Source organism: Rutilus rutilus (genome assembly GCF_951802725.1).
Source record: "Rutilus rutilus genome assembly, chromosome: 15".
In the NCBI taxonomy this organism is placed as follows: Eukaryota; Metazoa; Chordata; class Actinopteri; order Cypriniformes; family Leuciscidae; genus Rutilus; species Rutilus rutilus.
In genome coordinates this window covers 36839849-36855978 of record NC_140220.1, presented here as the reverse complement: position 1 = coordinate 36855978, position 16130 = coordinate 36839849, and the positions used below count along the sequence as shown (strand labels likewise).

General features: G+C 40.9%; 1 protein-coding gene across 4 annotated transcripts in view; it reads right to left on the bottom strand.

Annotated features, from left to right (window-relative positions):
• lama2 (laminin, alpha 2) overlaps positions 1-16130 on the bottom strand; it is a 220791-nt gene that overhangs the window by 44379 nt on the left and 160282 nt on the right. For all 4 annotated transcript variants that reach the window (XM_084432101.1, XM_084432103.1, XM_084432104.1 and 1 more), the window contains exons 30-35: positions 15836-15960; positions 14776-14862; positions 14384-14577; positions 8800-8942; positions 8122-8220; positions 5262-5373 (exon numbers count right to left, since the gene is read on the bottom strand). In XM_084432101.1, coding sequence (XP_084288227.1) covers positions 5262-5373; positions 8122-8220; positions 8800-8942; positions 14384-14577; positions 14776-14862; positions 15836-15960 — 760 coding nt within the window. The remainder of the gene's footprint in view (positions 1-5261; positions 5374-8121; positions 8221-8799; positions 8943-14383; positions 14578-14775; positions 14863-15835; positions 15961-16130) is intronic.

Genomic DNA, 16130 nt, shown 5'->3' with positions numbered 1-16130 from the left:
TCCGGCCCCTGAGGGATTTTGTACCGGCCCTTGGAGTGAAGTGTAGTCATAGGCGTAATTTGCGGGTGGGACGGGTGGGACATGTCCCCACCACTTTTTGCTAAGGTCGATATTGTCCCCACCACTTTTGAAACATCTCGCGGCACGAATGTACCAATACAAATAAATAAAAAAGTCTCCAGTTAACTAGCAGAGCATTCGTTTCGTTCGTTTGTTAAATAAGAGGCGATCTAGCGCTGAAATGTGTTGTTTTTTAAATCAAGTGATGAAAGTGCTCGCTGCGATCAGTGGCGCGGATACCGTGTTCTCTTGTGGCTCGTGCACAGTCTTCACTCGGACGCGCGCTTCAATCCGTTGTGGAGACTCTTTATTCATTCTGGTGAAATTACAAAACAAAATGCACACAAACGTGTCCCTGCCTGATATTCAACCACTGATAAACATAATCTAAAAAAAAAAAAAAAAAAAAAAAAAAAAAACCTATTCGAGTGCGTTTTAGAACCCAGAACCTCTGACACGCTTGGCAAAAGTTCTACCACTGGCCCATTTAAATACACTCTTAAAATTGTCGGATCTATGTATTTTATTCTCTGATTTTTCAACATTGTATTGCCATTTGTAACAATGTCTTGGGCCTATGTGTCTTAGTGCATCACAATATGCATATGTTGTTCTGCATTTAAAAAATAGAATATATTGATTCCTTCAGTATGTTGTTGTAATTTCTTTATTTGTTACCATAATTACTCATATTCTCCGGCCCCTTATTTTACCTCAGTTTCATGAACTGGCCCCAATTCCAAATGAACTGAATAGCCCTGGTGTATGGTCACAAAGCACTGGGAATATTGTGGTGAGAAGGGGGAGGTTGGGTTAGCCAGTTTTTAAACTAGCTGCCATGGCGAATGCGGAGACGGCGAGTTATGAGCAGCATGGACTAAAAGTGCCGGCTGGAGTTGAGTGCTCAGTCGAAGAATGTGTGTGAGCGGTGTGAGCGGTGGTTGGCCACAGTAGTGTTCGTTCGCCGTTGAGAATTAGTTGGTTTCTGCGATTAAGAAAATTTCCTTAGGCTGCAAATCCCCGTTGCTGAAACACGTTGTGTCTTTCCACAGACAAGTATATATGATTTTGATATTGATGAACTGAATATTGGTTTTTAAATTCAAAGTTGATAGCTCTGATTATGTAATTTTTGAGCTCTGATTATGTAACATGACATGCTTTGGATGCGGGAAAGTGGGGCACTTGGTATGCGCTTGTCTAGACAAAAATGTGTCAAATGGTACAGAAGATGAAAGTGGGTCTCAAAGTCATAATGAAGGTCAGAGTGTGAAAAAAGAACGCGAAGTTGGTGAGGTTTTCGGTGAGTGTGGACAATGAAGAACCAGGAAGTAGTCGAGTGAAGAGTAGTGAGAAACGGATTCAAAATGATGATGAGATAATGGATATTGAGCTTGATGAGATCGTGGGTGAATTACTCAAAGAGGACGAAGCCATATTTAAAGTGCCATCAGTCTAATCTGAGTGAGACTGTAACTACATCAAAGAAAAAGGCACAAGATGAAACCATTACCCAAAGGTTCTGGGGTGGTGTTGAATGCAAGTGAATTTGTCTGGCTCAGAAAGTTCAAGTTGAGGAAGAGATGACACAAGACTATAGTGGTTACAGTTTGGAAAGAATAAAAAATGTCCTCCAGCGTACAAAAAGAAACGAGGAATGTTGAGGTTATAGACTATTTTCCTGATCTTTCCTTATTTATTGACTCAGTAAACAGTTTAATGAAACAAAAAGGTGAAGGTTGTCTGTCAAATCCTGAGGTGTATCGTCTAAAAAAGATTGTACAAAAAGTGCGTCCTCAAGCATTGAATAATGATGTCACAAGAATAACGGCGTGATACGGACCTGGCTTTTTTTCATCCCTCATAATGTTAAAATCTCTTCTCTGTAAATGGGGCGAGGGATGCATGCAAAAGAGTGCAGATTTATGAGTTAATGAAACTTAAAAATATAGATGTCATGTTTTTGCAAGAAACTCACAGTACATGAAGTGGAATGGATGAAAGAGTGGGAAGGAAACATTGTTCTGAGTCATAAGACTGCTCTTAGTGCTGGGGTGGCTGGACTTGTCTACCAATATCGTATGATGTTACAGAAGTAATACAAGGCAGATTAATTAAGATGATAGCAAAGTTTGAAAATGTTACTGTGGAATTGATTAATGTCTATGCGCCTGTAAAATCAATGGAAAGAATGTTGTTTCTTGAAACTTTATGTGATAGTCTAAAAAGTTTTTTAGTGCTGGGTGGAGATTTTAATTGTACAAGTAATGATTTAGATAGAAATCACATTGAGCCTCATATGGCTTCGAGAAGTAAATGACTAAATATGATTCAAACTTGTCAACTCTGTGATGTGTGGAGAATTTTTCATTGTAATGAAAGACAGTAATATATACGGGCTCATGCGATAGAAAATTGCATTTCATTAGCAAGATCAGATCTTTTTTATTGCTTTAAACATCAGAAACAATGTTTTAAATCTTGTGATATTTGTCCTGTTGGTTTCTCTGACCACTCAATGGTAGTAGCATGTGTTTTTATTAATTCTGTTCAATATAAGAGTGCCTACTGGCATTTTAATAGTGCTTTACTTGAAGATGCTCACTTTTGTAAATGTTTTTCCTTCTTTTGGTTGGGATGGAAATCTAAAAAGTCTTCTTTTACATCAATACATCAGTGGTGGGAGATTGGGAAGGTGCAAATACAGAAACTCTGTAATCAGTACACTTTTAATGTTACTAGAGACATGGTTCAATCCATAAGAAGTCTAGAGAATGATATCGTTGAACTTCAGGCTTTAAGTGGAGCCTCTGCAAATCAAAACCAATTGCGGGCTCTTAAAGGAAAAAAAGCAGTCTTAGCAGATCTATTAGGTACAAGGTCTCAGTTGGTTAGATCCAGATTTCAGAGTCTTTTTGAAATGGATGCCCCGTCCAAGTTCTTCTTCAGTTTAGAAAGGAGAAATGGCCAAAGAAAAAGTGAAGAGCTCTTTTCCAAAACGCGATAAACACCATTTAAAAAAAAAAGAGTTTGTCATGTCATTTTGCTGTGTACTGAACCTATCACTGCTCCATCAGCGTTTCATGCCAAATCACTATATTTCCTGGTTTAAAATGTACTGCAAGATGCAGTTCCTTTCCAAACCGCGATAAGCGCCGACCTATTTTTAGCCTAAACGCGATACATCTATTCGCGTTTGGTGTGAACGCCACTCACTCACACAAGGTCATGTCGTGATTTGTTTTATGTAAAGTGGACAATGGTTCTACTTTTTATGGGTTATGGGTTTTTTGAAAATTTTTTATGGATTTATAGCGTTTTGAAAACAAAAACAAAAAAACTTTGAATTTATCACCAACAATATTGTTGTTTGATTTAATAATCATTGTTCAACATGTTCAGACTGAGCCCAAAAAACATTTTAACAGGATCATTTGAATATTCACAAAATGTGTGGGTCTAGGTAAAAAACATTTTTTTCCTGAAAACCACTGAAATGGATTTATAGCGTTTTGGAAAAGAGCTCCTCAAGTATTCAGTGTTTACGGTCAGAAGATGGAAAAGTTCTGACTGAGGTTTCTGACATTCGAAAATGGGCTGTCGGTTATTATAAGGAGCTGTATTCCAACAGTGTTGTGGATGGCCAGTTAATGGCTGAATTTGTGTCCGATCTACCAAAAGTAAATGAAGATTCATATGCAGAACTGATATGTCCCTGAACAATAGACAAACCTTTTAATGCTTTGCAGAGTATGAAGAATGGTAAAGCACCAGGATTGGATGGGTTGCCTGTTGATTTTTTTAAGGCATATTGGCATTTGTCGACTAGTAATTTCCTACTACTTAGTTCTGAAAAAAACAGAGATTCTAATTACTGGACAAAAAACTTCCTCACGTAATAACCTAGAATACTGTCTAACACTTGATGGCTGCTCTGTCGAGTCTTCATCGTTGGTTAGGAACCTGGGTGTGCTCTTTGATACCAATCTTTCATTTGAAAGTCACGTGTCTAGTATCTGTAAAACCGCATTTTTCCATCTTGAAAATATATCTAAATTACGCCATATGCTTTCATTGACAAATGCAGAACAATTAGTTCATGACATCAAGGCTAGATTATTGTAATGCTCTACAGGGTGGTTGCCCTGCACGCTTAATAAACAAACTACAGCTGGTCCAAAACGCAGCAGCTCGAGTTCTTACCAGAACCAGGAAGTATGACCCGGTTCTGTCAACACTGCATTGGCTCCATATTAAACAGTGTATACATTTTAAAATATTGCTGATTACTTACAAAGCACTAAATGGTTTAGCTCCGCAGTACTTGAGTGAGCTCTTAACGCATTATATCCCATGCCTTGTACCTGTACTTGTGTAATGACAATAAAGTTGAATCTAATCTAAAATCTAATCTAATAGTCCTTCACGTCTATTGCGATCTCAAAATATCGGCCAGTTGATAATACCTAGACTATCAAAATTGACTGCTGTCTTCCTAACATAACCAATTTTTCAAGGCTTGCACCTTGGAATCTATTTCAGGGTTTGTGTTCTCGAGCCTCCAGGCACTGTTGTTGTGCGGATGAGCGGGCCAGAACACTTTAAGTGTTTTCTGTTAGAACGGTGTCGTGTTAGCGGCCCCAAGTTAACAACAAAAGATCTTTGCGACGGAAGTGAATCAATCAATCAAAACTAACTTTAGCTGGACAATAACTTTATTCTAGAGCTGCTGTAAAGCCAAAACAATCTCTGTTACTGTAATTTCCTCATCACTGTAAAGCTGCTTTGAAACAATCTATATTGTTAAAAGTGCTATATAAATGAAGGTGACTTGACTTAAAAGCAAAAATAAAACATGATTTAAATGTTTATTCTCATATGAAAAAAATTGGAAAACTTTGAAGAGTGTACAAAGATTATTGTGCTGGATTGAAAATTACACATTGCACTTTGTTGAAGAATTTGAGTAGGCCTAATTCTATGTGATTTCTTGTAAATGTAGTGTTTTTTGGCTTTGTTTTTTTAATGTTGTGTAGTTAATAAAGGTGTGTTAAAAAACGCACACACACACACCTCTGCTACCATCATCCTGATCCCATCAAAACCTCACCCAGCAACATTAAACCCATTGATTTCAGTTTCTGGAGTGTTAGCTGGACCAATCAAATGTGTCTTCTTAGCAGTTTCTCATTTGTCGTTACCTTCGGCAGCCAGGAGTGTGTTCCTAACGTAAAGCTCCAGGTCCTCTGCTGCTTTGCGGCTCCTCTCAGCATCAGCTGCCGTCTGCTCCCCATCAGCAGACACTTTAGTCGCCTGCATGGAAAGAGAAAGAAAAAAATTACTTTTCCATAGCCTCAGATCAGCCTCACATGATCTACCGCAGCTGTGTGAAGAAGAAACAAACACACAAGCAACCGACCTCAGTAACACCACACGGAGGAGAAAAACAACAAGACACATTAGATCTGACATCTCTGGGGCCAACATGGACAAAAACTAAAAAAAATGCTGCTAAACTACAATATTTCTAGTTTGGCAAAGAGTATTTGGAAGGTCAAGGTTACACAAACCCAAAAGGAAGAAGAAGAGCGCAAAAGTCTTCCTATTTAACTGGCTCTTGACCTTCTGTTATTTAAAAAGGCTGCTTTAGAACTGAAATATACAGACTTTATCAAGGACTACTATTGAAGATGCAGACGCTTCTATACAGAAGACGCTGAAAGGTTCCCTTCAGCACAAATGAGCAGAACTGATGCAACAATTCAGACTTCAACAAGTTAATGTTCTGGCTTTCTTTCATGTTCAGAAACAAACCAACAAGGTCGGAGTCTTACAGGAGTGATTCAAGCGGCGTGTAAAGTACAGTTTAACCAATCACGGCAGATTTACACGGAAACCATTGGTGCACAGCAGCAGAAAAACATGCCCGGTAGTTTTCCTCTAGAACTATAAAGGAATGTGTCGAATGGAATGGACAATAAAATGTGTGGAATTAAAAATCATGAATAAAAAATTATTTTTATATTTAGAAAAAGTTATATCTACAGAGATGAGTGTAAAAGAAACTCCCCACAGCAGTGGTAACTAGTTTACTGTCATTTAAAGCCAAAGTAATGAAACACAGAAATGTTATGAATGTACATTCATTTTGAACATTTCAAAAGCTTGTGAAAAGGGTCCATGTCCCTTTTATGTTACTATGAAATAAGTAAGACATAATGGTGAAGTAAACTTTCTGTGCCACTAAAGGCACCGAGTGCAATTACAAAAATAAAGCTTATTTTGCAAATGCCCCTCGCCCCCCCCCAATCTCTCGTCTGATACAGTAGCCACGCCCCAATCTCTCGTCTGCTACAGTAGCCACGCCCCAATCTCTCAGTCTGCTACAGTAGCCACACCCCAATCTCTCAGTCTGCTACAGTAGCCACGCCCCAATCTCTCAGTCTGCTACAGTAGCCACACCCCAATCTCTCAGTCTGATACAGTAGCCACGCCCCAATCTCTCGTCTGATACAGTAGCCACGCCCCAATCTCTCGTCTGATACAGTAGCCACGCCCCAATCTCTCAGTCTGCTACAGTAGCCACGCCCCAATCTCTCAGTCTGCTACAGTAGCCACGCCCCAATCTCTCAGTCTGCTACAGTAGCCACGCCCCAATCACTCAGTCTGATACAGAAGCCACGCCCCAATCTCTCAGTCTGCTACAGTAGCCACACCCCAATCTCTCAGTCTGCTACAGTAGCCACACCCCAATCTCTCAGTCTGCTACAGTAGCCAAGCCCCAATCTCTCAGTCTGCTACAGTAGCCACGCCCCAATCTCTCGTCTGATACAGTAGACGCCCCAATCTCTCGTCTGATACAGTAGCCACGCCCCAATCTCTCAGTCTGCTACAGTAGCCACACCCCAATCTCTCAGTCTGCTACAGTAGCCAAGCCCCAATCTCTCAGTCTGCTACAGTAGCCACGCCCCAATCTCTCGTCTGATACAGTAGACGCCCCAATCTCTCGTCTGATACAGTAGCCACGCCCCAATCTCTCAGTCTGCTACAGTAGCCACGCCCCAATCTCTCAGTCTGCTACAGTAGCCACGCCCCAATCACTCAGTCTGATACAGAAGCCACGCCCCAATCTCTCAGTCTGCTACAGTAGCCACGCCCCAATCTCTCAGTCTGCTACAGTAGCCACACCCCAATCTCTCAGTCTGCTACAGTAGCCAAGCCCCAATCTCTCAGTCTGCTACAGTAGCCACGCCCCAATCTCTCGTCTGATACAGTAGACGCCCCAATCTCTCGTCTGATACAGTAGCCACGCCCCAATCTCTCAGTCTGCTACAGTAGCCACACCCCAATCTCTCAGTCTGCTACAGTAGCCACGCCCCAATCTCTCAGTCTGCTACAGTAGCCACGCCCCAATCTCTCAGTCTGCTACAGTAGCCACGCCCCAATCTCTCGTCTGATACAGTAGCCACACCCCAATCTCTCGTCTGATACAGTAGACACGCCCCAATCTCTCATCTGATACAATAGCCACGCCCCAATCTCTCAGTCTGATACAGTAGCCACGCCCCAAACTCAAACATGAGGTAATTTAACACCATCTCCTGTGAAGCTTTCCAGACTCTGCTCTGGCTGTGTGTGTTCATGTGTCTTTGGCATGAAAAAAGGCGTGGTTTTGGAGATGCTCTGAAGGGAGGGAGGGATCTTATGCTTTAAATTGCCTACCCTACCTTTTTATATAATGTATTTTAACATAAAAAATCTTACATAATTCAACTTTAACTAATAATACCAATGTCTATAAATAACAACAACAAACGCATTAGACTCAACTAAGGCCAGCAGGAGATGTTTGCATGCATGTGCTTTCAGTTATTACTAAATTTTATGCTGAATTTAGAAAAGAAATGTGTGAACTTTTGCACACATATATTTGTGAATGGTTACTGAACAAGTGGTTGTGACCCAGTGTCTCTGTTGCAGACTCCACACTCCTTACTGAAAGCACTGAATAAATCACAAAAGCATACAGGCCCTGAAGTTCAACGTGTGTTTGTAACTCACCCGGCTGAGCAGTTCGTCCATTTCGGTGACCAGACTGCCCAGGTTACTGTCGGCCAGCTGAAGCAGTCTCTCTGGCGCTCTCTGTGGGGAAAGCATGTGCTGCAAAGACAGGAGGATGAAAAATGATTATCATGAGCATATGACTGACAGGTGGAGTCATGTCACCATGGAAACCAGGAGTGACGTCCATGAAGTTTCTGGCCCAGAGGCTTCATCTGACATTACTTTTTAGGTTACTATTATTTTATTTTTTTTCAGTGTAGAGAGCATTCAAACAATCAAAGTTCCAGCAGAATAATTTTACAGACATTTATGGGGTGTGTATCCATGTGTATGTTGTAAATATAATATATCAATGCAATTGATTATATCCAAGATTGCAAACAGAGGAAAGTCCTAAAATGAAGATAATTGGAAGAAATTGATGTTTTGTGTAAATCATTATACAGACAATACAACAAGTGACAAGAAGTCAGTATATTGTTATTGTATTTCATATCATTCTATCACTGGTCTAGTCAGCAGATTTCCTGTTTACAATTGAGTTTATGAATCTTTTTCAATGCAATAATGCATCCATATATTAGTGCACTGCATTGACAGTAAAAGTCATCGTGACTGGTGAATGCTCAGGATGGGTTTGGCTTTTTGAGCCCCTATGCAGCCCAACATGCTCACCTTCAGCTCCTCCGTCATGTTCTCGAATCGATATAGCACTTTATATGGCAGGGGGAGGGGAAGAGTGAGATTGACACTGCCAATCAAACGCAACAGGCGCTCCATGTCACGAATCAAGAGCCCTGCGCAGTCATCGTCACACGCTGAAACACAGAGACTAAGATCAACACATGACAACACATCAGACTCCAACAGTATCACATTCACATAGACTCCCACAGGCAGAGTTCACACTACAAACTGTTCACACTGCATGCCGTGTCTCACAAGGTCACACGAAAAAGCCCCTCAGATAATCATATGCATGATCAAGGGTCAAGGTTCAAATGTTCCTTTGAGCCAATTATTTTATTTCAGCTAGTTGCCAAAGCAACATTTCTCATTTTCAATTAGTTTAACTTGATTTACTAAAATAACATTTTATGAAATAAAATGAATAAAAACTATAGACATTAAATTTTTTTTAAAAAACAATAACTAATAAAAATGACAAAATGAAAGATAATACAAAAATGGCTGTATATAAATAATGTGCATGACAAAGAACTTTAAAAAGGAGTAGTTTTAAACTCTTAACATTTAAACTCTTAACAGGAACTGAATAAGGTGTAGGGTTAATTAATTAATGATCAGGAACAAAAGGCAAGAGGAAAAAGAGCAAACAAAACCAAAACAGAATGAAACTGTTACAGTAGCTCCCCCTTCTGGAAGCCGTGTCATCAAGCCATAACGAGTACACCTGAGGAACGAGGGAGGGGGCTTTGGAGGAGGACGTGGAGCTGGTGATGGGCAGGGAAAAGAAGGGGTTGGTGGAGACAGACACAATAGTGGAGCTTTGGCTGAAGGGCTGGGTGGAACCTGGGTGCCCATTGATAGAGGAACCGGCGAAGCAGATAGGCCGACGGGCCAGGGTGGAGACATGGGCCTGGAGACCCGAGGTGAGTGGGGATTCAGCCTTACACAGAGGTGGTGGAGGGGAAGCTTAAGGTGGAGCTGAAGAAACCATCAGAGCCAACGGATCCAGGCTGTAACCAGTGGAGGAGACGGGACTAGGAAGTCAAAGGGGAATGCCGGATGGGACCAGCGAAGAAGGTAAAGATTCGAGGGTAGGGACCTGGGACCACAGGTCCGCTCCAGGCTCTGAGATGGACTGAGCCACATGCGAAAACCTTGTGAGTCTTGAAGCTGACTTATGAAACTGCAAACTATCTTCAGTAAAAAATGTCTTCAATTTAATATAATTCTGACTCTTGTCTTAAATTGAATGCACTTTTAACTCCTGGTCTTAATTAATCATATCTGGTCCTTGGGTGTTAACTGTAAATCCCCTAACAGTTAATGGTTCTGGGACGAGCTTGGGCTTGCATGCTGTGAGGGGGAGGTCTCCATGCCAGAGCATCCAGCCCAAATACTCCAGCAAAGTATCTGTACTCCAGTCCATTATTTATTTTTTGGGCTCCATGTTCTGTTACGGGTGACTGTGTATAAATAAGGTGCATCACTAAGAACTTCAGCAAGGAGTAGTTTTAAAGTGCCCCTATTATGCTACTTTAAAGTGTCCTAATGTTGTTGTGGAGTCTCCTACAACAGGTGTACATGCATCAAAGGTCAAAATAAAAGCTCATAATAAACATTTGCACATCACCACATTTTCCATGATTCTCAAACGACTCGTCAGATGAATCAATCTCGTCGAAAACAAAAACGCCCATTGCCATAACAATGTCAGTTCTGCGTGTCCTGAGGCTTCCTACACCGTAAACTAAACACAGTCGATTTTACCATATCAATCCAAGTGCAAGTCCAATGATGAAACATTGAAGAAATAGTTATTCAACCCGAACCTCCATCGCAAGGACGCCTCGAGCAGGACTCAGTGTTTCTCAGTGATACACTACTCAGTTTGAGGGACATTATGAGATGTTGCAACTGTAATTCCTCACCATCAGCATTAACAAGTGCATGTTCATCAACAAACCTATTATTTTACTTATACTTTACTTATATTTACCGAGTATTTTTCTAATTTGTTGCGGTGAACATGTGGAAACTGTATCAATAACAGTGCACACATTAGCCGAGCTCTAGCGTGAATGACTGATGTAACATAAACGTGGGTAAAACAAATCTTGCTTCATGCTTTATCTTTTAGTGAGAACGACAGACAATCTGCATTAATAGACACAGTAATAGGTAATAGTGGCCCACAACTGATCAGCAGAAGTATTTCAGTAAGACAGTGATAACGTGAGTTAGCCAGAAGCAGGAGACCTACACTATATAAAATCAAAACTAAGTATTTTGAACACCATCTTTCAAGCGTTTTGTGAATCCTGCATTGAACTCCGAGATTCGAGAAGCAGTCGTCAGTGAAATAAAGGGAACACAGCAAAAGTTTAGGATTATACTGCTGTGGTATCGTGGTAAAGATGAATTTTACTCACTGATTCTTCACATGCTCATCCTTGAGCAGTGAAAAGAAACTGGCTTTACCTTCACATTGTAGAGCACAGCGTCTTCTCAACATCATGCTATCCAGAGTCCACAGGAATCAGCTGTGCCGCCGATGTGCCGCCGATGCCGGCTCCTCAGCGAAAAACAAGTGGTGCGTGCATCCACTTCCGTATTTATACCCGCGCTGCGGGGCGGAGTGTTGATGCAAAGCCCGCACGCCAATGTGTGCACTGGCTCGTTTTATCAATACTCAAAGATGACAGGCTCCCTAAGCTTGATCCCAATCAGTCGGTACGTCCGACTACTTCTCCGTTCCCTCCTTCAGGGAACGAGGGTTACATACGTAACCGAGACGTTTTCCCTGGTGTCTCTGCGCGCGCAATAAGTGGGCGGCCAATATGCTAATGTTTCGTCTTGACGTCACAACGAAACGGCTTAGGACTCGTTTGAAAAACGATTCATTTCATTGACTCAGAGTCGACTCTTACCTTTGAAAGACAATAACTTTATATACGGTGCACTTTCAGATTTAAAACTTTGCTGGATGTTTTCATTCACTTAGAGCTGTTACACACTACATGAAAGGTAATTAAAAAAAATTCCATAATAGGGGCACTTTAATCCAAAAATAGCGAATACACAGGAGCAACAATAAATAAATTGAGATGAAATGAGATGAGAACAACCACTTAAACTCAAACGACACGGAACAATGAGCAAACAGAACTCAGGGTACAAACAGACAGGATAATTAACAGGAATAGTGTGAATTAACTAATGATCAGGAACACAGGCAAATGGAAAGAGCACAAACAAATTTTTTTACAAACAGTATCTCAATGACACTAAAATAAAACCGCTTTCTATCGCAGGGATCTGTTAGTTTGAGCACCACAACCAGCCCGAAACAGCAACACTCCCTCAGCCAATGGAGGGAGTTTAAGGCAGGACTATCTGACCTGTTTGAACACATAGTCTAATGACTGTTTTCAAACAGGTTTCAGGAACACTCCCACCTTCTGTCAATCAATCAGACAGTCCTGCCCTAAAGTCCCTCCATTGGCTGAGAGTGTATTTGCAGTTTAATTTTTTGGCATTAGTCATATAGAAATTATACACTTGAGCACAAATACATGTACTGGAGTAATATTTGAGCAGGGCATTACTATCCAGCACTGTTTGTGAATATATAGGGTAGGGTTAGTGTGTGTGAGTGTGTGTGTGATGGGTAGGTTTAGAGGAGGGTTAGTGTAAGGGGAGAGAATATAGAGTTTGCATAAAATCATTACGTCTATGGAATGTCCCCATTTATATAGCTAAGTAAACATGAGTGTGTGTGTGTGTGTGTGTGTGTGTGTGTGTGTGTGTGTGTGTGTGTGTGTGTGTGTGTGTGTGTGTGAGAGAGGGCACACGCTGTCTGAAAGGACAACCATGTTAACGGGCAAGGATGGACAGGTCCTGGGGCAAGAATGCTGTTAACGAATGTTATTGGCCTCTTTTGTCTTCCATCCTCTGCTATCACAACATCACTTGCACTCATCCAATATCCCTGCATAGTCTCCATTCACCTGCCGAGTCCCCGAGCACCTCTCTCTCTATTTCTCTCTCTCTCGATTAAACGTGAACGCGGTGGAAACTCCAGGGAGAAGGACTTCTCAAGCGTGAAATTTAACACAGAGTGTGAAACAGCTCCTGGCCGCCTATTATGAGTGTCTGACACGCCACAAGCGATAGTGGGAGGAAAAAAAGACACCAACAGGAGTGTGGCTATCGCTGCGGACAGAAAGCGCCGCTCAATTTAACCTCCTGAAAAAATGGAGCTATTAAGATTTCTTGCGAGGAAGTCTTTTCACGCAAAACGCAGAGTGAGTAAAGGTGTGAAAAGACCTGAAAAGAAAAACGCTGCACTGAGGAGTTCATGAAAGCAAAATCTTATTTATGAATCCTTACAGCAGGATGGTGCCTCTCTATTAAAACATTATTTTTACTTGTTCCTCAGGTTTTTTTTACCCCCCCCCCCCATGTTTTTAAGTTACCTGATAAAAAAATTTTCACTTTATTACACATCCCTTTAAACGTTAAATTAAGAATAATTTCATTATAGTTATATCCACTTTAAAGTGCTTTAGCTGCTTTGAACCTGATACAGTATAATTCATGTGACACACAGAGATCAATAAAATCATCATTATAATAATTATCATATTATATAATTATTATTTAAAATGTAATATATTATACATTTAAATTGCACATATAAAATAGACTAAGAAATACATTATTATTGCAACAATACTATTGTACTGTAAAATAAATAATATAAATTAGTATTTAATAATAACAATAATAATAATTATTATTATTATTATTACTACTATTAATAACTTTTTATTTAAAATATACTGATTTAAATTTAAATTATACAAATAGATAAATAAAAATATATTACTATTCCAACAATACTTTTATATTGTAAAATAAATAAATAAATCAACAAAAAAGTATTTATTAATAATAATAATAATAATAATAATATCTTACAGAACAATAGTAAAATGACTTTACGGCTGTCTAGTGGGTCATTTTTCTCAGGAAGGAAAACCCTGAAATCTGTATTAACAGAAAAAAAATCCCTGATATATGTTTAATGTTGGATTATGCAACACAAGTCACGCACAAAACACACACCCAGAAAAACACATGCATAATTACCCAATCTGTCCAGTCAACCAACACAAACCGATCATAAAAAACACGATCGCTGAAAGACAGCATTTGAAACAGTGGTGAGGAGCAGGTGCTCCGGCACACATCACAGCAACACAATCTGATCTCTCCGAGCTCAGCCAACAATTACAGGAAAAGTAAACAGTCATTTCGTGAGGGGAAAATCTGAACATGTCTAATTAAAATGTTGTTTGTTTTGGCTGCATCTCTCCTCTGTTATTAGTGTCTGTTTATGGCAGAAGAAACAAAGACATGGAGGGAATAAACCAGATCAATTTAACTTGGCTAATAATATTCATTCGCATATGGAAGTCTTAAAGGTACGGTAGCAAAAGAAGCTCAGGGTCAGAGAGAGTCTGGAAACTGCTTGTGAAATGTGTGTTAGTGCAGGGGTGATACGTACACACGATGCCCTCAGGGCCACACACATGCCTCTCCATGCACCGGTCACACTTCAGTCCGCTGGCACCGGGACGGCACCGGCACTGTCCGGAGCGCGGGTCACACACTGTGGGAAATGCACCGTACGCGTCGCACTTACACTCCTCGCAGCGGCCGCCCAACACACTCGGGTCGCCGTGGAAGCCAGGAGCGCACCTGAGGACACCCGAATGCTGTTAAACTTTCTTTCTTTTTTGTAAATGCTGTAAGTTACTGCTTTTACTTCTCATTCGCCTCACATTAAACACTGCAGAAGGCCGTGGGAAAAGCATGCTTATTTGTTTTAACACATTTTTGACAGATTCAGCCATGTAAGTGAGAGTTGTTTCACAGCCTTTGGAGATATTTCTTCACCTGTCACAGTGTTTCCCCTCGTAGCCGTCGGGACAGGCGGTGCAGCGGTAGCCGTTATAACCCTCCCTCTCACAGGTGGGGCTGAAGCTGAGAGAAAGAGTGGGACAGTTGCTGCATGCAGACTTATCACAGATAAAGTCTGTGTGTGTGTGTGTGTGTGTGTGAGAGAGAGTTTTTGTGAGTGTGTGCGTGTGTGTCAGTGGGCCCATAGTGTGAGTGTGTGTGTGTGTACTTGTACAACTATCTTTGTGAGGACCAGTTTGAGTGTTAGACCATTGGAGTGAGGACAGAGAGAGTAAAGTGAGGACATGTTGGCCGGTCCTCAGTTTCTGAGAGCCTTTAAAGGCCTGTTTGAGGGTCAAGACTTGGTTTTAGGGATAAGGTTATAATGAGGTTAAGGGTCGGTTTAGGGTCAGGGGTCGGGTTAGGCACTTAGTTGTGATGGGTAAGGTTAGGGTAAGCGGCTAGAGATTAGCCTGGTTCTACCAGACTCTCGTACATTTCATTTGTACAGAGAGTCTGGCCTCTCTCCATTGAGAAACGTTTACTTCCTTAAAGGCGGGTTCTCTGTTAAAGTTCAAAACTTATTATGTTTAGAATAAGATGTCTGTCTTTTATAAAGTTTATAAAGCGACGAGAATACTTTTTGTGCGCAAAAACAAACAAAAATAACGACTTTATTCCACTATTCATTTCCTTCTCTCTGTTCCGCGAGTCTTGATAGAGCAGCGCGTCTGTGTTGTACGTCACATGTAGGCTCACTATTGGCCGACGCTAGTCATGTGTGTGATCACATCAACGTCATCGTTCTCAGCCACTCCCTCTGTTCGCTGATTGGTCCTACAAAAAATTGGTTTCTGGAAACCTAAGAATATACAGCAGTCCCAGACGTAGTACTGAAGGAAAATGAAATTGAGCGGAAGTGCGTAGGAGGGCGGAGCCAGGCTAGCTAGAGATTGCATTGTGTCAATGAATGTCCTCATAAAGATAGATGTACAAGAATGTGTGTGTGTGTGTGTGTGTGTGTGTGTGTGTGTGTGAGTGTGTGTGCGTCTCATACTTGTTCTCAGGGTTGAGCAGTGGACAGGCACAGGGTTTGCAGTCATCAGGAAAGCCCCTCACTTCACCATAAAACCCTGCAACACATCGCTCACACCGATCTCCTTCTGTGTTATGCTGACAATCCTAGAAAGAACATAACACTATTAATAACATGTAATAATACTGTTATAACTAAGGCTGCTAATTTGAACCATTTAGTGTGACTAATAAAAGAAAATCATAATAAACACATACTAAAAGTCTATAATAGGAAATGCATGTTATAATAACAGAATGAAGCTGAATTACCTGTA